This window comes from Pyrus communis, chromosome 13 (assembly GCF_041283825.1).
Source record: "Pyrus communis isolate YQ-2024b chromosome 13, ASM4128382v1, whole genome shotgun sequence".
In the NCBI taxonomy this organism is placed as follows: Eukaryota; Viridiplantae; Streptophyta; class Magnoliopsida; order Rosales; family Rosaceae; genus Pyrus; species Pyrus communis.
Genome location: NC_142577.1, coordinates 17,496,196 through 17,516,593, shown reverse-complemented (window position 1 = coordinate 17,516,593; position 20,398 = coordinate 17,496,196). Strand labels below are relative to the sequence as shown.

The 20,398-nt window shown below is 41.2% G+C and overlaps 1 protein-coding gene and 1 pseudogene across 4 annotated transcripts; one reads left to right on the top strand and one right to left on the bottom strand.

Annotated features, from left to right (window-relative positions):
* Nucleotides 1–4,261: 4,261 nt before the first annotated feature.
* Nucleotides 4,262–5,132, bottom strand: LOC148691874 (uncharacterized; annotated as a pseudogene).
* Nucleotides 5,133–17,138: 12,006 nt separating this feature from the next.
* LOC137735888 (uncharacterized) lies at nt 17,139–20,174 on the top strand. 4 transcript variants are annotated; one of them, XR_015955096.1, is made up of 5 exons: nt 17,139–18,113; nt 18,358–18,414; nt 18,893–19,312; nt 19,676–19,791; nt 20,004–20,174. XR_015955096.1 is itself a non-coding variant. In XM_068475241.2 (3 exons), exons 1-3 carry the CDS (start codon nt 17,865–17,867, stop codon nt 18,932–18,934), a joined length of 348 nt encoding a protein of 115 aa, XP_068331342.2. In that variant the 5' UTR covers nt 17,139–17,864; the 3' UTR covers nt 18,935–19,510. The 4 variants fall into 4 exon arrangements, 1 of the variants encoding a protein (XP_068331342.2); XR_015955095.1 differs by having other exon boundaries at nt 19,571–19,791; XR_015955094.1 differs by having other exon boundaries at nt 18,358–18,761; nt 18,893–19,791.
* The last annotated feature ends 224 nt before the right edge of the window (nt 20,175–20,398 follow it).

The following is a 20,398-nucleotide window of genomic DNA, read 5'->3' as shown; positions in this document are numbered from 1 at the left end:
GGATTGGCGCTCAGCCGATGTGCTCCTTGAGTTTGTTGAATGCCTGTTGACATTCCTCCGTCCATTCAATCGTTCACATAGCTCCGCGGAGTGCATTGAAAAAAAGTAGGCACCGGTCTGTTGATCTTGAGACGAACTGGCTTAAGGCCGCTACTCATCCGATGAGGCTCTAGATCTCCTTCTTTGTTCACGGTGGTGCCATATTGATGAGGGCCTATATCTTCTATGGGTTGACCTCTATCCCTGTTTAGCTTACCATAAACCCCAAAAACTTCCCTGAGCCGACCGCCAAGGCGCATTTCACAGGATTCAACTTCCTCCCATATATGTTGAGGATGTTAAACACTTTAGTCAATTCTGCCACATGCTAGCTTTCTTTTCTCCTCTTCACAAGCATGTCGTCCATATAAACATCCATCGTCTTCCTTACACGTCGTATTGTCTTAGTTGGTCGAGTGCATGTAGATCTGGTTGTTCACCGATAAAGCATTTAGGAAAGTTAAAAGTTCGCATCCCGTCGTAGCATCCAAGAGCCGATCGATACTTGGCAGCGGGAAATAGTTCTTTGAAAATACCATTGAAATTCATGTAGTCTGTACACATGCGCAATTTGGTCGGTTTCTTAACTATCGTTGCTTTTTTTTACCATCATTACATTCGCCACCCACCGCGAGTAATCTACCTTTATGATGAAACCGATGCTAAGCAGTTTGTCTACGTCAACCTACATGGCCTCATAACGTTTTGCATAAGACCGTTGTTTATGCCGAATAGGCATGCAATGTGGATCAATACTGAACTTATGAGAGATAACACTCGGATCTATTCCAAGCATATCTCCATACGATAGGCAAATACATTAGCATTGGCCCTTGACAATTTTATCAACTCCGCTCAAACTTTCGTAGTTAACTTTGTGCTGATCATGACAGTCCTGGTCGAACATTCTTCTGACAGCACAATAGTTTTCAATTCTTTCATGAGTTCGGGTATTCTCGGATCTCGTCATCTCTTAGGTCGGGCGTTGTTGTCTTTTAGTTGGAGGGAGATAAATTCCGTCGAGCGCTCGAGTATGATATAGAGCTCCCCCCACTGCTCATTTTGTCTCATTGGCCCCACGGCTACAAATAGGTTGAGCATCATTTTTCCTTCTCTGGTTCGTCATGATATCTAGCAGGCTGATTCTTACTTGCAGCAAAGTGTGTCTTGGATCAGCTGGGTAGAAAAAAAAAACCAAATTGTATGCATTTCCTACAGACGGCGCTAAACTACTAAGGCTCTAAATTTGCAAGTCAAAAATAAACGAATCCAGGTGGATACTCACAGATTTTAAACCTGATAATCAAAGATGTTTAACCGTTGGTGGGCTTTAGGATGTTGATTGAAAATGAAATGGACCCAGACTAAAAGGGTTCACCCCACAAAACCTAGGGTGCATCCACTGTGTTGCATGAATTCTATGAAGGCAAATATTTGATAAACTAAGTTCATTGAGAACACAATACATACATTTAACAATTAAATAGCAGAAGCATGCTTGTATGCACTCTAAAACAAAACTTAAACTACGAAATTCAAAGCCTAGTAGTAGTGGTGAACCAAGACTCAACTTTAAACACAAAGAGAGTTTAGAAACATTATACCTTTGAACACAATGAGTGACAATGGAAGAACAAAATGCTATCAATGTTCTCCATGGTGGCTAGCCTATCTAAGGAATGAAAGAATTTGTGTTTCTCCTTCTTTGCCTCATTGAAAATCCTAATGAGGGATGAAGCTATAAAGTAAAGAAGCTCGCAATTCATTTTGATTCCCAGCTAATCATCAGCCAAACTACTGGGAGTACACGGCGAAACATCCAAGGATAGCGCAATACCTAGAGAAGGTACGTAAGCAACTTGAGGCATTTCAGACTTACATTCTCACTTAAGTTCCGCGAGTAAACAACACTCACATGGACACGCTAGCCGGCCTAGGCTCCGCCCTCGACCACCAACTCAAATGCTCTATTCCAATGAAGTATCTAGACAAACCAAGCATAGAGGCGGAGCCGGCAACCGAGGTGTCACAGGTTAGTAAAACTCCCAACTGGCAAAGTTCTATTATAAACTACCTGGTCTACCATGCACCAAGATGCTAAGGAGTTAGTACAAAAGTGCAACCGCTACCAACGCTACAAGCCGGAACCAACACTGTTTACCAGCAAACTGCACCATCAAACGAGTCCTCAGCCATTCATGCAGTGGGTAATCGACCTGGTATGACCTATGCCGCCTACTATTGATGGTAGAAGCATGATGATCGTGGCAATCGATTACTTCACAAAATGGGTAGAAGCAGAGCCCATGATGACCATAACTCAAACAGACATAAAGCCCTTCATATGGAGAAACATCATTTGCTGATTTGACATCCATCAGTCCATTATCACTGACAACTACCAGCAATTTGTGGGCAAAGATTTGGCGAAGTTCTTCCAAAAGTATGGCATCAAGCAGCACATGTCCACGTCAAGATATCTTCAAGGCAATGGGCAGGCCCAAGCATCCAACAAGACGATCCTCGACTGCCTCAAGAATCCCTCACTGACAAGAAGGGAAAATGGCCAGACGAACTTCCTGGATGTCTATAGGCATATCGCACCACCAAAAGATAAGCAACCGGTGAGACTCATTTCTCTTTAGCATTTGGTTCGAAAGCAATCATTCCTCCTAACATTATCATGTCGAGCATCAACACACTACTGCCAAGCATTGAGCAGAACAGTAAGGAGATGGCTACAAGTTTAGATCTAGCAGAGGAGAAGCGCGAGCGGCGCATCGCAGCCTACCAGTAGTAACTCCTCTCTAGCTACAATAAAAGGGTCAAGATTTGACAATTCCAACCCTAAGATCTAGTCCTAAGAAAAGCCTTCATCACTACCCACAGAGAAGACCCACAAAGATAAATCTCATCTGGGAAAGTTCGTACAAGATCAACAGAGTAGGCTGCAAGAGTAGTTACACCCTCGCCACCATGAACGACAAAAAGATCGAGAAGCAATAGAATACCTACAACCTAAGGAAGTACCATATGTAACTTGCCACTATATCAAGACCCGAAAACTCAAGCAACTCAACGGGTACCACCTCGCTAACCGAAGACTATCCAGTTGTTATGCAATCTTTACAGTTAAGTTATTTGTTCATTTCGCTCATTTTTCAATAAGGAATTCAGAAGTAATTTACAACTTGGCTCGACTACATGTCTACAATAACTTATCTCTCCTGCACTTCGAAAAAAGATAGCGCCCTTCTTAGAGACTCACCGCAGGAATTACACCCCCTGAAGGACCAACCATGCTTTCCAGTCTAAGAGGGTAAACTAATTCCTTGACACCAACATGGGTCTGCTTTCCAAAGCGGGAGGATAAACTCTACATTCTGAATATCCAGATGTGGGTGAGCCGGGCTGCCCTAATATAACTAGATACACGATGGCTTGCGCCGGGATTCCTAGAAGTAGCCATAATGGTTTTTTTCAAAGCTTAGCTAACTGAAGGATTTTGTGTCTCTTGGCCTAATTTGTGGGGAACCAGGCCCTAGAGACGAAGGGGGCACATTACGTAGTACGCCCTATGGATGGCAAAGCTACTACCGAGTGCACTAAGGTAGCCTACGGTTTTCGGAAGACTACCTACAGCTTACCCTTCGAGCAGTAAAGCGCATTAAACTTATAAAACTGCACATTCTTGTGAAAGGTTAAACAAGCTAGCGTGCATGTACGAAGCCTTAATCACTGCCAACATGATATGTAGTCGATAAGCTTCACCACTGCTAAGCGTAGAACAACCTACATTAAGTCCTAAAGTGTTGTGGTACTTGCTACGCAACCTACAAAATCGGAGAAAGCCAAGGTTAACAGCCTAGTGGTTATGCAGACTTGTCTGCTAGTAAAGCATCCGACTGCCAACCCTATGGCTAATAACTTTACAAAGTTCTACACCAACACTTACGGCTGCGTAGGCTACGTAAGCCTATCTGCTTATAGAAAAGCAGCACGCCCGTCACTAGCCTACAAAGTCTAAAGGCTAGGGTATGAACAAAAAAAAGCGAAGATGGAGAAAAGAAAAGGAAACAGGTTTATTAAATTTTCTAGCAAAATTGATAAACAACTAACAAAGACCGAAGGAGTTCAAGCAAGGCAAAAGTAACAAGGAAAACAAAGAAAATCCTAAAGGCTACTTAGAAGACTACTCTTCAGTAGCTTGGACATCCCGCGGCTACTTAGTCGCCACACCTTCAGCAGTCACGACGCTCTCAGTAAAGACACCATCTGACACTTCACCACCAGCTGCCCCAGCCTGGGCACCAATTTCTCCGACTATTTCACCAATAGAAGACTCAAAATTGAATGCAAGCAAGTCTTCCGGGGAAATAAAGAAGGTTTCGAAGTCTTTACCAGAAAACACAAAGTCACACAACCGCCCAAAGAGATGGTCTACATAATCCAGCCTTTTCACCCTTCAACTGCTCATTCTCCTCGAGCAGACAAGCATAGACCCGCTGCAGCTCCTCCACTTCTTTCTTCAAACTATCGTTGATCTTTAAAGCACCTTGGAGTTACAACACTTGAGGCTCAAGCCTATCAACGATCTTCTTGAAGTGGATCACTTGGTTATAAGCAGCGATCAGTTCTTCATCCTTTGCATAAGCAGCAGAACAAAATTCAGAGATGGCACGCTCAAGATCTTGAATCTGAGGTATGTAACACCCGATCTCCTTCTTTGCACTTTCATACTTTACTTGGATCCCGTGAAGCCTAGTCTTTAAATCTACAATCTCTTGGCGAGCGGTCTCAAGTTGCAGAGAAGTGGGGCAAGAGATGTTAGAACCTTTCAAAGCAATAAGTTCATATTCCAACTTCTTGACTTTTTCGACCGAGGAATGAGCTTCAGATGCCATAGTTCTTGCCACCTCTCTGGCAGCTTTGGTATCCTCTTGATCAAGAAGCATAGACTCGGCTGCTAGAACTGTTGTTTTTTGCATCATGGCCAGCAGAGCGATCTTCCAATGCTCAGTCATGTGCTTCACAAAGGAACTTGGGCCAACAACCCCTTTGACACCAATAACAAACTTGGCACATACATCCATATCCTTAAGCAGATCTGGTTTCAAAAGCGCACAAATCTCAGCTTGGTGGATTTTTCATGACTACCCGTACGAGCAGTTTCCTTCTTCTCAGTAGACGAATCAGTCTTAGCAGTAGAATGAGCAGGTTTTGGCACCACTTTAGCAAGCAGAGGCGCATTGTCACTCTTCATAGTAGCAAGCCTCTCCAAAAGTGAACCAGACTTAGCCCCAGATAGATGTTTTGGCATGAATTTCAGTACCTGAGGCAATGAGGAACTTCTACGCTGCGCAATCCTATCAGCAATTGAACTAGCAGCCTTCGGAACGGCAAACGCAACTAGCAAAAATCTAGCAGCCTTCTCTTTCTTTCCATTGGAGAAAGTCAAGTTAATCACAAACTTGGGAGCAACTGGTGAACCCTCGCGAGCAGTGGAAGAAGTTTTCGGCTTCTTCTCAGCAAGCATCTATTAAGCAAGCGGGGAAGGTCTCTTTTTCCCACCTTCATTTGTGGCAGGCTTTACCACAATGATAGGATGAGCCAACGCCTCAACCTTGATTCGTTTTATCTCATCTTTCGGGGGCAACCCACATTTTTCCTTACGAAAAGGACTAAACAGACAACGCCACTTGCGGTACTTGGAGGGGATACCCAAAGCGACATGCATTTTCTTCATGTCTGAAGAAGTCTTAGGAGTTGATCCGAATTCCGAATCTACAAAAGCAATGGGAAACAATCAGAAAATTAAAGGGCAGCTTAGCACAAATACAAAGCAGCCAAGAGATTAAGCACTTACTTACCAAATATGAAGACCATTGGAACATGCAGCTTGGGGGAAGAATCAGACTCACATTCTCCATTTATCTCCAAAGTCTACTTGGCCCAGTCATGATCTCCCTTGCTCGAGTTATCAAAAAGCCTGTGGTGAGATCGCAGCTGCCCAACTCCCTCGATGTGACCTATGTCAAAGAAGTACCAAAATTCATTGACGATTAGATCTAAGTCAAAGAATTAGCTTAGATTATGGAATCCCACTATCACACGGACCACATTCGAAGAACATTAGGCGGTGGCACATCTTATGGAGCAGAGCACTTCTTGGAAGAAACGTGGCATAGGAAAAGTAAACCCCAACACAAAATAGTAAGGTTGGAACTTGATGGCTCTCCAAGCCCTATCACATGGCTCACGGGTGCTACCATCCTTAACACGTTTCACACGCACTCCTGGTGGAATGGCGTGCCAATATACTTCGAGGAAGTCTTTAAATAAGTCATCGGAGCTAATCTTGAAGTGAGCAGCTTTAAAGTAACCAACCTTGCTCAAAGACCCGCCTTGACAGTACAATGACAGCACACCATCATCATTCTTGTGGTTCGAGGAAGACATACTCGAAGAAATTCTATAAAGATGCAAGGAAGGTTCGTTAGACGGCTTCTTGGAAGATAAAAAATAAAAATAAAAAATAAAAAAAAAGGAAGGCAGCCTTCTGCCCAGCCAGGCAGGCCAACCTGGCAGCCCGCTGCTTCCCCCTTCCTCACACATGCACGGGCCTGAGCCCAGCATGTTAAAAAATAAAAAGATGAAGGCCCAGGTTGCAGGAGCCCAGCACCCATGCCAGGCCCCACGGCCTGGCATGTCCTTTCTCACCGGTAGGCCTCACGGCGCAACTTCAACTTGGCTTGAACCAAGCCCAGACCACTAAGCCACCCATGGCAGCCATTGAGCCGTGACCTTTCCCAAGTTTTCTCAAGCTTCCTTGACCCCCATGGAGCCAAATTTCAAGCCCCTAGGCTCCCAAGAAATTAAGAAAACAAGGAAAATTAATTTTTTTCTTACCTTGAAGCGGCATGAAGATGAAGCAAGCAACGAAAGACGATCCTTTGCACGGGCAAGATGTAGAAGATTGCTAGAGGACAGGGAACAAATATCCTCTAAGCTCTCTCTCTCTCTCTCTTGTAGGGTAGAATAAATCACTTTCCAAAGTTGATTTAATAACCCACTTAAAGTGGACTTAAATAGGCTTTGAGAGAAATTTATTTCCCTTTCTTAGAATGATTAATTTCCTATTAAATAGGAAATCTACATCAAAATAGGAAACAATCCTAAGTTTCCTAAAGCAAGAAAATCTTTACACATGTTGCCCTTTTCTGCAAGCAGCCCAATAGGTGTGGGGGCATTTGTGGAGCCAAAAATAATCAAGAGGCGAAACGTGGATTTTTGGGTTAAAAGGACAAAATTACCCTCAAGGCACACTGGGATTTCTACGCACGAGTAGCAGGCAATCATCCCACAACCAAGTCAAAAGTGCCCAAAATAGGTACTTATTCAAAACCTATTTCATCCATCCTCATCAAATCTTCTCTACAAGGTAACCCACAAATCATTCATTTTTAATTATATTAATTAGCTAATTAATTGATTTATTATTCAATTAATTTACTAATTAGCTACAAATCAAGAATCTCACCCAAAAAGCCATCCAAGTGGCCTGTCCATCTCCTCCCAATGGGGCCAGCCACACCCCTATATAAACACCCTCATTCTCTCCAAAACTCAATTCCAATTTTCTTCCTAAATTCTCTAAATTCTCCAAACATTTTTCCCTCATAATTCTAACTTTGGCATCAGAGGTTCTTCGGTCGAAGCCCGTCCCCCCCCCCCCCCCAAAATTCATCATGGGCGCGTGAGGCTCTTGGCCTTGACCTAAGGTGTTATTTGTTTTGTAGGTGCAATTTTGTCCAAGAACAAGGAGGTAGAAATTTGCATCCACATCTACCTCTGCCAAATAGCAATTACAGCAGGCAAGTCAAAAAGATGACGTCAAGGTCGACAATGCCCTGGAAGATGAATCAGGATGGAAACCCAAAGAGGACGCCGAAGACATCATTCTTGACCCCCACCAATCGAAAAAGACGGCTAAAATTGGTTCACATCTGAGCTCAACGGAGAAGGAAGAACTTACAACTTTCCTTAAGGAAAATTGCAACGTCTTCGCATGGTCACCCTCTGACATGCCCAGTATTGATCTAGCGATAACTTGCCACAAATTACACGTCGAATATCCCACTGCCAAACCTGTGATCCAAAAAAGGCGACATTTCTCACCCGAGTGAGTAACAATTATTGAGGCGGAAATTGACAAGTTACTGGAGGCCGGATACATTAAGGAAGTGGCGCACTCAGCATGGCTGGCCAATGTCGTCCTAGTGATGAAAAAAAAGAAGGGAAAATAGAGAGTATGCGTGGATTACACCGACTTAGACAAGGCATGCCCTAAAGATAACTACTCGGTTCCCTGAATCTACATGCTCGTTGACTTAACATCTGGAAACCAGCTGCTCAGCTTCTTGGACACGTACTCAAGCTATAATCAGATTGCCATGCACAAGCCTAACAAGGAGAATACCGCATTCATGATCGAGCGAGGCACATACTGCTACAAGGTCATGTCCTTTGGCCTCAAGAACACAGGAGCAACCTACCAACAGCTCGTAAACACAATGTTCAAGAAACAGATCGGAGTTACCATGGAAGTCTACATCAATGACATCATGGTAAAAGGTAAGCAGTGGTCAGACCACATTCGTAACTTGGCAGAGACTTTTGACATCCTCCGAGAGTACAAAATAAAGCTCAACCTAACCAAGTGCACTTTGGCGTTTCCTTAGGCCAATTCTTAGGGTACCTTGTAACCGAACGAAGAATCGAGGCTCATCCAAGGCAAATCAGAGTGATCCTAGACATGAAATTACCCACGACTCTAAATGAGATCCAAAGTCTGACCGAACAAGCAGCCACATTTAATCATTTCCTCTCGCGATCCACCGACTGATGCAAGCCCTTCTTCAAGGCAATCAAAAATGCGCAGAAGGACAAATGGGATGATAAGTGTGAGAAAGCATTTCAAGACTTGAAGCAGTACTTGACATCACCTCCACTACTATCCAAACCGCAGCGGAGAACCTGTACATCTATTTGGCACTATCAGAAGTAGCAGTAAGCTCTGCCTTCATACTAGAAGAGTTGGGGGCCCAACTGCCTATATTCTATACATCTAAAGCTCTCCTCGATACGAAAACCAGATACCCGAAGATTGGAAAGCTAATTTTGATGCTAGTTGTTGCAGCTTGGCTTAGACCCTACTTTCAAGGGCATCCGGTCATTGTCATGACCCAGTACCCACTACGATTAGTTTTGCATAGTCCGAACGATTCTTAACGAGTGATAAAGTGGGCATTGGAACTTGGCCAATACGGCCTAGCATACCAACCCCGCACAGCAATAAAAGCCCAAGTGTTGGCAAACTTCATAGCAGAATTCACCCCAAGCCTGAAGGATGCAGCAATACAGCCCGAAAATGCCCATGAGGCAGCTGAGCACACCATGGCCGTACCAGCCCCACCTGATGGAGATTTTTGGCATTTGCAAGTCCATGGATTGTCCAACCACCAAAGATCGGGGATAAGCCTGGTTCTCACTACTCTGGACGATTCAATGCTGGAACAACCAATCACTCTAAGCTTTAAGGTGTCAAACAATGAAGCAGAGTATGAAGCCCTACTAGTAGGTCTCCAATTGGTGAAAGACCTAGCGGTGAAAAAGCTCGCGATCTATTCTAATTCCTAGTTGATCACCAACTAAACCTCAGGGGAGTACGCAGCAAAGCATCCAATGATGGCCCGATACCTCAAGAAGGTACGAGAGCAGCTAGCAATGTTCCAGGTGTACACACTCACTCAGGTTCCATGAGCACAAAATGCCCACACAGACGCACTAGCAAGCCTAGGCTCCGCACTGGACCATCAACTCTGGCACTCCATCAGCATAAATGAAGAACTAACACTCGAGGTGGCGCAGATCAGCACAACCTTAAGTTGGCAAAATCCCATCATCGACTATATAGTCAATGTAATGCTTCACACGGACAGACTAGAGTCCAGGAAACTCCAGATGAAGGCAACACGCTACTACATGTGAAACGGCATCCTCGTTCGAAGATCCTTCTCAAGACCACATGTCTGCTGCCTATCGCATCCCGACGACCTAAAGATTATTAGTTCAATCCACAAAGGCGTATGCGCAAACCACTCTGGAGGCCACTCCTTAGCGCAAAAAGCTCTCAATGTTGGCTATTACTGGCCAACCATGCATCAAGATGCTAAAGAGTATGTACAAAAGTGCAACAGCTGCCAGCGTTTCAAGTATGTGCCCGCACTACCTGCCAGCGAACTCCACCCGCAGACGAGCCCTTGGCTATTCATGCAGTGGACGATCGACTTAGTAAGACCAATGCCACCTACCACTAGGGGTAGAAGCATGTTAATCGTAGCAACCGACTACATCATAAAATACGTCAAAGCCAAACCCATAACTACAACTACCCAAACAGACATAGAGCGCTTCGTATGGAAAAACATCATCTGCCGCTTCGGCATCCCACACTCCATTATCACGGACAATGGTGCGCAGTTCGTGGGCAAAGAGTTAGCGGAGTTCTTCGAAAAATATACATCAAGCAGCACATGTTCATGCCCCGGTATCTGTTAAGCAATGGGCAGGTCGAGGCATCCAACAAGACCATCCTCAACTACCTTAAGAAGACCCCCTCAAACAAAAAGGGCAAGTGTCCAGACAAGTTCCCTGATATTCTATGGGCATATCGTACCACCAAGAGACAAGCAACCGGTGAAACTTCATTCGCCCTGGCGTATGGCTTTGAGGCGATCATTCCTACTAACATCATGGTGTCAAGTATTAGCATTATACTGCCAAATTAGAGCAAAATGAGAAGGAGATGGCCACCAACTTAGACCTAGCACAGGAAGAACGCAAAAAGGTTATCACCAGCGTTACGGCCTATCAGCAGCAACTCCTCTCCATCTACAACAAGAGGTCAAAAATTAAGCAGTTCTAGCTAGGAGACTTAGTTTTCAGAGAAACCTTCATCACCGCTCGACAGGAAAGCTCCAAAAAGATGGCTCCCATCTGGAAAGGTTCTTACAAAATTAGCCAAGTAGGCGGAAGGGGCAACTACACCCTCACCACTATGAACGACAAAGAAATCGACAAGCAGTGGAATGCCTACAACCTAAGAAAGTACTACGTGTGACCTCTTACCATTCCTTGGACTCTGTTCAAGACAAAAAAGTTTGAAGACTCAAGCAACTGGACGAACAAGACCTCGCATGTGAGAATTATCAGTTGTTATTCCATTACTGCCTACGAGCAAAGTTAATAAAAGCCTCTATTTTCAATGAAGATTGAAGAAATTATTCACAAGCCTGGGCAAAAATCATAAACAAACTGACCTACCTTGTGACAAACAGAATACACCATTTGCCCTGCAGACCTGGCATAAGCTCTACAACGCGATAAGGTAAACTAATTCCCCCAACACCTATCTAGGTAAGTTTTCCAATACGGGGAGGGTAAACTAATCCGGAATATCCAGACGTAGGTGGGTGGTATGACTACTCAGTTTCCCCTGAATACAGCGACTAGTTGAGCCGGACAATTTCCAGAATTGGCCGTGATAGTTCTTCCCCTGGAATAGACTTAGAGAATTGAAGGATTCAATTTCGCAGGATCATGGGTCTTTGACTGGAAGAGACACTAAGTGCAAGACACCTGCCCATGAAAGAGTTCGAGTGACAAGATGGTTCATCCTTAACGTGCAAGTCTTCATGAACGTGGCTTGGTTTTAAAGTGTTGCAAAACTAGTTAAGCGACCTGTGGAATCAAGTTACAGCTCGGAAGGATGTGGCCTCTGAGGCATGATTCCACCTACAGCTTACGCCTAAAACACCTTTGAAAGCCAAGGATGACGCTTGAAATGGTTACGCAAGTCGTCTACTTCTGTAAGTAAGACGCCCGACCGATGACCCAATGGCTGGCAGCCCAAGGTAATCCGTAAGCTGAGACTTACACCTGCTATGACTACACGGACTCGCCTAATTACTTAAAAGCAACGTTTTTGGCCGACGGTCTACGGTTTAATTTTGCTAGGACAAAGCCAAGATACAAATATAGCAGCTACACATACCTCATCTGCTTCTTATAAGAAGCATGAGTCCGACCGATGGTTCTATAAGTTAAAAACTTCGCAACACGCCCCTGGAGGGCCAAGGCTCAAGAAGCCACTCAAAAGCCGAAGTACAACCATAGTGGGCAGACGGACTCCTTTAGTTTCTACGAGAAGCACGTGTTTAGCCGCCGACCCTATAGGTTAAAATTTTCGCAATACGGCCCGAAAGGGCTAAAGCTCATGCAGCCATCCAAAGCTGAGATTCATAACTATAGTAGCTACACGAACTCGCCTGCGTCCTTTGGAAGCAACGAGTTCGGCCGCCGGCTCTATAAGTTAGAAATCTCGCACTTTTTCCTTTTGCAGGTAAAGCTCTAGAAGCCTGAAGACAAAGCTAAAACCTAAGTGACGACGTGGGATCGGCTGCTTCGTTGAGGTAGCTCACCCAACCGACCGTCCTAGGATAAAGTTTTGCAAGAAACATGGCGAAACAGAAGGTTGAAGCAAAACAAGGAAAACTATTTATTAAATTTCTAGCAAGTTGATAAACCGGCTCGAAGGCTAACAAAGTTCAAAATAAAGCAGAACAAAAAGGAAAAGAAGAAAATTCCTAAGTCTAAGCAAAAAGACTACTCCTTGGCAGCCTACGCAACCACTGGTTCCTCGACTACCATGCCTTCAGCAGCCGCACCACTCCTAGCAACCAAAGTTTCCATCAGATCATCCTCAGCCACCCATGCATAGACTGCCTGACCCTCAGCTACACCACTAAAGGTAGCCTCAAACGAGAAATCAAGCTAATCAACTGGAGAAATGGAGAAAACCTCGAAGTTCTTCTCAGAAAACTCATAATCCGACGACCTGTCCTGAAGATGGTTTGCATAGCCAAGCTTGTATAAATCAGCTTGACAAGAAGCAAGCGCCATTTCGTCACAAGCTTTCTCATTCTTCAACTACACATTCTCCTCAACAAGCCCAGTATGAGCACCCTGCAGCTCATCCAGTTCCTTTTTCAGGTTCTCGCTAGTAGACAACGCACCTTGTAGATCCACTTCCTTAGACTCAAGCTTATTAGCAACCTCCACGAGACGAGATACTTTAGCATGCATGAAGATAAACTCCTAATCCTTGGCAAAACAAGCAGATCGTAGCTCCGAATTGACACGCTCAAGGTCCTCGACCACTAAAGAAACACGACTGACTTCCTTCTCTGCAGTTTCGAACATCGCCTGAGTCGCATTAAGGCTGGCATTCAAATGGGCGACCTCCTGATGAGTAATCTCCAACTGCAAAGAAGTAGGGGCAGATACATCAAACCCCTTCAAAAGGGCGAGTTAAATTCGAGCTTCTCGATCTTTTCAGCAGCCGAGCGAAGTTGAGCCACCAATGCCACTTCGGCCTCCTTACAAACACTTTACTGCTTCATTATGCAGTTGTTTATTTCATAACACAGCAGAAAACGTTTTTTTTTTAAGCATAACAATACCAAACTAGCCCTTAATGATGACAGATTATCAGCTCTTTATACAAATTAAAAAGAATAACTACCTATTAAATAGAAGTTGTAACAAATAATAAAAAATCTCCCAAAGCATATTAACTACCAAATACACAATAATTGTTCGGTTCGTGGGGGGGCATAGCAGGGTTTGACCAAGGATTGAACTTTGCTCTAATACCAAGTTACAGAAAAAATATTACACAACTCTACACACCACAAATATTTTATTCTTCTCCTTTGTACGGGTCTTTATCTAAACTACATATTAAAAATAGTAATGTAATTTTACAAAACAAAATTTTGCTGTTTTTTGTTTAAACATCATTTACAGGTGATTTTATCATTTCTACTTTATAAAAAAATAAATAAATAAAAAAACATATCTCCCTCTCTCCTTACTCTCACGCTCTCTCTCACTCTCTTCCTCTCTCCTTCAATTTTAAAAATAAAAGCAAAAAATTTCACTCACACTTTGTGTATGGGCATATACTAATAAAGAATTAAGGTACAAGCCTAATTGAATAAATAAACCTGAGTAAATAATCAACATTTGGAAACTGATTAAGACTGAAAAATAATCAACATTTAGAAACTAATCATAATAAGCTACAGAAAATCCTTGAGTTTCATTGTCATAGACTTACAAGTTCGATTGGGTCCACAGAAACGCAAACCGGGCAGCAGATCACATAGCAACCTCGAGCTAGCTGGGAATTTGCTGAACTACTATAATCTTTCCGGGTAAAGATTGTCTGGGCTTTTGAGTTTCTTCTACTGCCTTGCACAAATATTGAAATTATTATATAGTACTCGTTGACTAGGAAGACCTAGCAATAACGAGTCATGACTCAGGAGACACGACTCATGACTCAGCTTTAAATTTATTTCCTTAACTATCCTTGTGATAGGCTTAAAAGCACACCACAAAGTAGCACACAAATGTCCTATTGATTTTCCTTATTAACACTACGATTTGTCAATTGTAGCATATGAAAATAAAGGTCTTTCTCGCAGAAGATTGTTTTATCTAATTACTTAAAATGTCACAAAAACTGGGCTACTGTCCCTACTGGCCAGCCACTGAAAATAATTATTAGACCGACTTACACTTATCTAAAGTCTACGAATTTTTATATGCAAATACTAGACACACAGAGCTACACTCACACAAATGTTTGAGATTTTTGGAGTTGATTTTCTATTTAAATTAAATCGAACAAAAACAGGACAGAAACAGATTTTAAGTAGTTCACAAATTAAGAAAAACGAGTTAGGGGATTGCTATCCACCACCAAATAATCATGCAAAAATGTTATGTTTCATTCAAATTCCTTTTATTTCCGGATGAAGATGCTCAAGTTGGCTCCATGTTAGAACTCAACCTATTACTCTTTCTTATGTAGTATGTTAAGAGAAAGGCGTTTTCAACTTAACTTAGTACCTAGTATGCAACCTAGAATGGCGTTTTCATAGATTTAACAAGTAGAAATCATTAAGAACGAAAAGAGTTTGAGTCATCACAAGGCTTCGTAAGTACTAGCGTTGTCTTACTTATCCTAGAAATTGGTTCACATGTTAACCGCAATTAACAAGTACTACTCTAGAACATATGTAGGTCCTCATTCAACAAGGGCAAGCACACACATAATCATAGCATTAGAATCCTAGATATGCTTACTAAGTATGTATCCGTACAAAACACATAAAGAATTCATCAATGAGACAAGTAGTGAACCAATTTTCATCCATTCATAAAAGTAATTCAAACGAAATGTCATAACAAACTTGCAATCATATTCGGGGCTTCAAAACAGCCCCTAACTACTAAAAATTAGTTACACATAATTCTCAAATTAAACCAAAAGAAAGACATGAGTTTGAGTTTGAGAAGATAAAACCGAAAGAAGAGAATGCCAAGATTTCCTCCTTCCTTTCCTTCTTTCCCCAACGCAGTAGCCTTGCCTTTTTTTCCTTGCTTTCCTTCCTTTTTTTCTATCTTTTTTTTCACTTTTTTTTCCACTGCAACCTGCAGCCCTTTTCTTCTTTTCTGCTGCCACAGTTTTTTTCTCCATAACTCACCCCACTAACAGCCATTTAGTGATGACAATAAGTGGGAGGAAATGCTAAAACAATTGTAACCCTTTGGGCAGCCTTTATGCCCATTACTCCCACTTAATTTTCCATTTCCTCTGATATTTGAATAGGTGTCAGCTGGCTTGTTTTTGGCTGCATCAGTTTTGGCTGCTAGTTTTACTGGATTTATTGCTTTCAATGCTTTCTTGTCAGTTACAAACTGCTCAGCCTCTTAGGAACCTTTTAGTGTTAAAACGGCCATAACTTCTTCTAGAAAAATGAAATTAACAATCCGCGAAATGTTCTAGAAAATAGACATCCGTAGCTTTCCAAGCATATAAGACCCATTATCTAATTCATTCTGAACTGTCCGAAACTTGCTTCCAAAGTCAGCTGATCTGCACTGGCAGTTTTGACGAATTTGTTACTTAAAATCCCACTTGTGCTATTTTTCTTTTCTTTGCTTGAAAAATCCTACAAAACACAAAAACAAAGTAAATAACTCAAAAATATAAGGAACTAACTAAGAAAAGACAAGTGAATTTGATATAAAATATATATAAATATGAGCTTATCACCTTGCCAACCAATACTATCCTAAACGTAAATTCCATATCTACCGTTGATCGACTCTTGTTGTTAAGTTGTATAACTTGTATTTTGAGGTGTGGCTCCCATGCCAATACCAGCCTTCATCTTCCATTCAACTCAAAATAATGTTAGGTTTTTTGTTTTTAACTTATGAAACTTGCAAAGTCCAAAATGCTGGTACGAATTCATAACTTCACTCAATTATTGGGAATTTGGGACCATTATTTATTACAAACCAAGCTAATATTTCGCATTTCGCTCTTATTCCATGGGCATGCCCCTCAGCTCAACACATCTTTTGTTAGTGGCTGTCGGTGCATGTCATGTGCAACGAGAGCAATTTGTATAGTACAATTATATCCTTACAATGGCGTTCCAGGTCTCACATAAAGAGAAACTAACACTGTTTTTATATAATTGGCAAAGAACATTATATATATAGCAGTGTAATCATGTCATACAAGTCATTCTCTATGTGCAACATAGGCAACTATATCTTTAATCTGCTTCACGTGAAGATGTTTACTAAGTATAAACCATGCATAAATGTTTCAAGCAAATTAAGTGATGGCCTTCATATCACTTCTGGTGTATTTGTACAATGCCCTTACGTCGTTTTTGTGCGATTCCAACAGGGTACTGCAATGCACATCTATTTTTACTTTCTACACACATTCTTCTCAATTTTTAGCTGTCGAATCGAATGAACTTAAGAGAATCAATGCTCAAAAAGTTAACAAGGATTTTTTGGAAGTAAAAATGAGTGTGTAAGTAACACTATTCTTTTCTTATTATATGCCAACCGGTATAAAAGCCTTAGCGACCTATTTTGAATGCGACTACATTATTTTCCTAACAAACAATAAACAGGTTCGTATGTAATCACTTTTTGAGTTTGTCTTAGCCTCTTTTTTTATTGAATAATTGAGAAACAGATCAAAATATCATGGCATTAATTAACAAGAACAAATAGTAGTTAGTTTAGTTATATTTCTTTTCCTTACGTCGGAAGAAGTTTCAAATCTGAGTCTCCCTTCTCGTTGATGAAGGAAAAAGAATTTCATAGATTGAAAGGTTGGTTTGGTTCACCAATAATGTAGATCAAATTGAGGAATAAATTGAAGATAATGTTGAAAGGTGTAAATTGGGCAGCGAGAACAAAGCTTTGCAGACTTGGGCTTTGGTGTTCAATTTGGGTCCATGATCCGTCATTTCTGAAATATAACGACGAGATTAAACTCATTATTTCGCTATGTTATATGGCTTTTTTGGCCAAAGTTCATCGTTTCTAGTGTTTCATTAGGGTTTTAAGTTTTGACAACATTTTTTTATATTTTCTTAATAGTACTTTTCTCACCCTACAAGGCTTCTAGGGTTAAGAGGCACTATATATAGGGTATTTAGGAGTAATGTCTAACATGAAATAAGTCTTTCATTCTCATCCCCAAGAGTTTTCTCGTCAGCCACATTATCATCTTGGAAAGTATCCCACGAAAGGATGATGTCTCAGTAATTGCATCATGAAAGTATCCCACGAAAGGATGATGTCTCAGTAATTGCATCATGGAAAGCATCCCACGAAAGGATGATGTCTCAGTAATTGCTGGGACTGCTCGGCGAAACGTAGCAGCCGGTAAGGGTACAGGGAGGAGCCTGTTTAGCAGATCTGACAGCGAAATCTTGGACCTCACTTCTGAAACTCATGTTCCCGATCATCCTCAGGAACATACCAGCTCTGACGTTTCTTCTCTTTTGTCCACCACTGAAGTCATCATCGTGCGGTCAAACGAGGTTATTTCTGATATTTTGCGGGTATGACGCTAGCTACTAGCTAAGATAATTATTATTCTCAATTTATTAACTTATCGAACTTGTTTGTGAGAATAAACCTTAACAATAGGATTATGTAGTGATTCAAATCCATCCGTTAAATTCTCTTGTATCCTTGAGCGCAACTCTCTTTAGTGGTTAAATTTAGCAATATGTTACACATTGATATACACTCTAGAATTTCGGTTTTCTTTTTATAATGATTAATTGTGAATGACTTGTTCAGGGCCTACAGCCAAGTGATATTAAGTCCTCTATCTCCAATTCGGCAAAGCGTCACGAGGTCATTAAACTGCATTACAATTTATGTTATTTCTCTAGTTCTTTAATTGTCATTGATTGCATAACATATATATTTGTTTTTTCAAGTCAGAATCATATACATATCGTAAGCTTTTTATCTTCAAGATCATCATAATTGTCTAACGATATTTTGTTTCATGAGTGTAGAGGATGATTTTTCTTATCTCAAGAAATTAATATGTTTATGATTTACTCTTTACATCTTCATGGTAGATCTCAAGGGATGTGATAACCATATATCTCCTTTTACTTCTCACACACCCTTTTAATTTTTTATCATCAGATCGAATGAATTGAAGAATATCAATGAATAGAAATTAACAAGAGGTATGTGAGAAGTAAAATGAGGTGTGTGAATAGCACACCCCAATGGATCCCTAATTATCCTAAATGAAAATGAATTAAACAACAAATACTATAAACAGTGGCAAAGCTAATTGACGAGGTTTACTCTTTAGATTTCATACGAGGGATCAAGTGATGAAATTGCCGTCGAATAAAGAACGTTAGAAACACTTGGAAATCTATCAAAGTATTCGTGGGGGTTGAAGGCATTATTGGTGCTAGCGGATTTTGCTTTGGAATATGAAGAATCTTACCAACTTGGCAAGTCAGTGGCAATCCTTAAAGAAGTACCCGACCCTAATCGAACCCTACAAACCTGAAAAAACGAAGCAATTGTTCAGCTAGACAGCTCGATGACGGGCACATTAAATGTGGTAAAGTTCATCTTTGCGCCACGGCAGAATTCCCTTCGTAATAATTGTCCATAGGATGTACCAAGCATGAACAGTAGATAATATTGCTGTAAGTGTCTTTTGGTCGATCATAACTGTTGTAGCTTGCGAGAATCAAGTCGCCCGTCTTGCCAGTGAGGAGTAAGTTTTCTTCTACATGCTATTATTATAACGATCGAAGTAATGCACTAACATTGCTATATATGTAGACACAAAACTGATCATATGTGTCTCACATATATACAATTATAAATTGTATATCTAAATAACATTATATTGTACTGGCATTGTACTAAAACTCAAATGAGAAAACTTAAAATTCATTTCTCACACCTAAAATTATTGTAAATTAGATCTTAAAATCGTTCATTTGAGACCAATTGATTTGCTCGATTTCAGGGAGAAGCCACTCGATCTATCCCAGTTTTCTTCTAAAATCGACCAAATCTACAGAAATTAACCTTTTGTCTCAGATTGTGACTGTCCATTCGTTTTTCTGCGTAGGAGGTTACGGCTCAGGTCCTATGACCATGCCTGAGCCTATGGAGTTTTTAATAAAGTTAATTTTTCAAGAGGATAATACGCAGACCGTACTTATTGATGGTTCGACTAACAATCCGGTTTGCTTTCTTTCTAACCACATTGCTCCTCTTGATCAATTGTTAATGAATTATTGCATGCTATTTGTATTTGTATAATAATTAGAGGCAGTGCATATGCAGTGCTACTAGATCATTTTTGAATAACTAATAACTATATTACTAGCTTTTCAAATGGTTTTGCCAATTGTAGTACTTTTTTATCACACACACTCACCCTACAAATTAAACAGGTTCCGATGGAAGCGCTGAGCTACAATTATGTGTTGCTGTTGTTGTTGTTGTTCCGATGGAAGCTCTCAAGATCGTTAATGAGGGAATAAAAGCATATGACAAGTCTAACATTGTGTGGATCCCCGTTGTGAAGCATATGACAAATCTAACAAAACATTGTGTGGAATAAAGACTCATGGGAACCAGTCGGGTAATTTTGATTTTGATTAGTACCACGAAAAATAAACCTATTCTCTCAATAAGAGCTATAAGAAAGGGATTTGAATTGCACAACAGCTAAAAACAGTCTCAAAAGGCAACAAAACACAAACAAAACATCAGGCGCGAGCAAAACCTTATCTATAAAGTGCATCCAGCAAAACAAAGACCAGAAAATTAACACAAAAGAGATCAC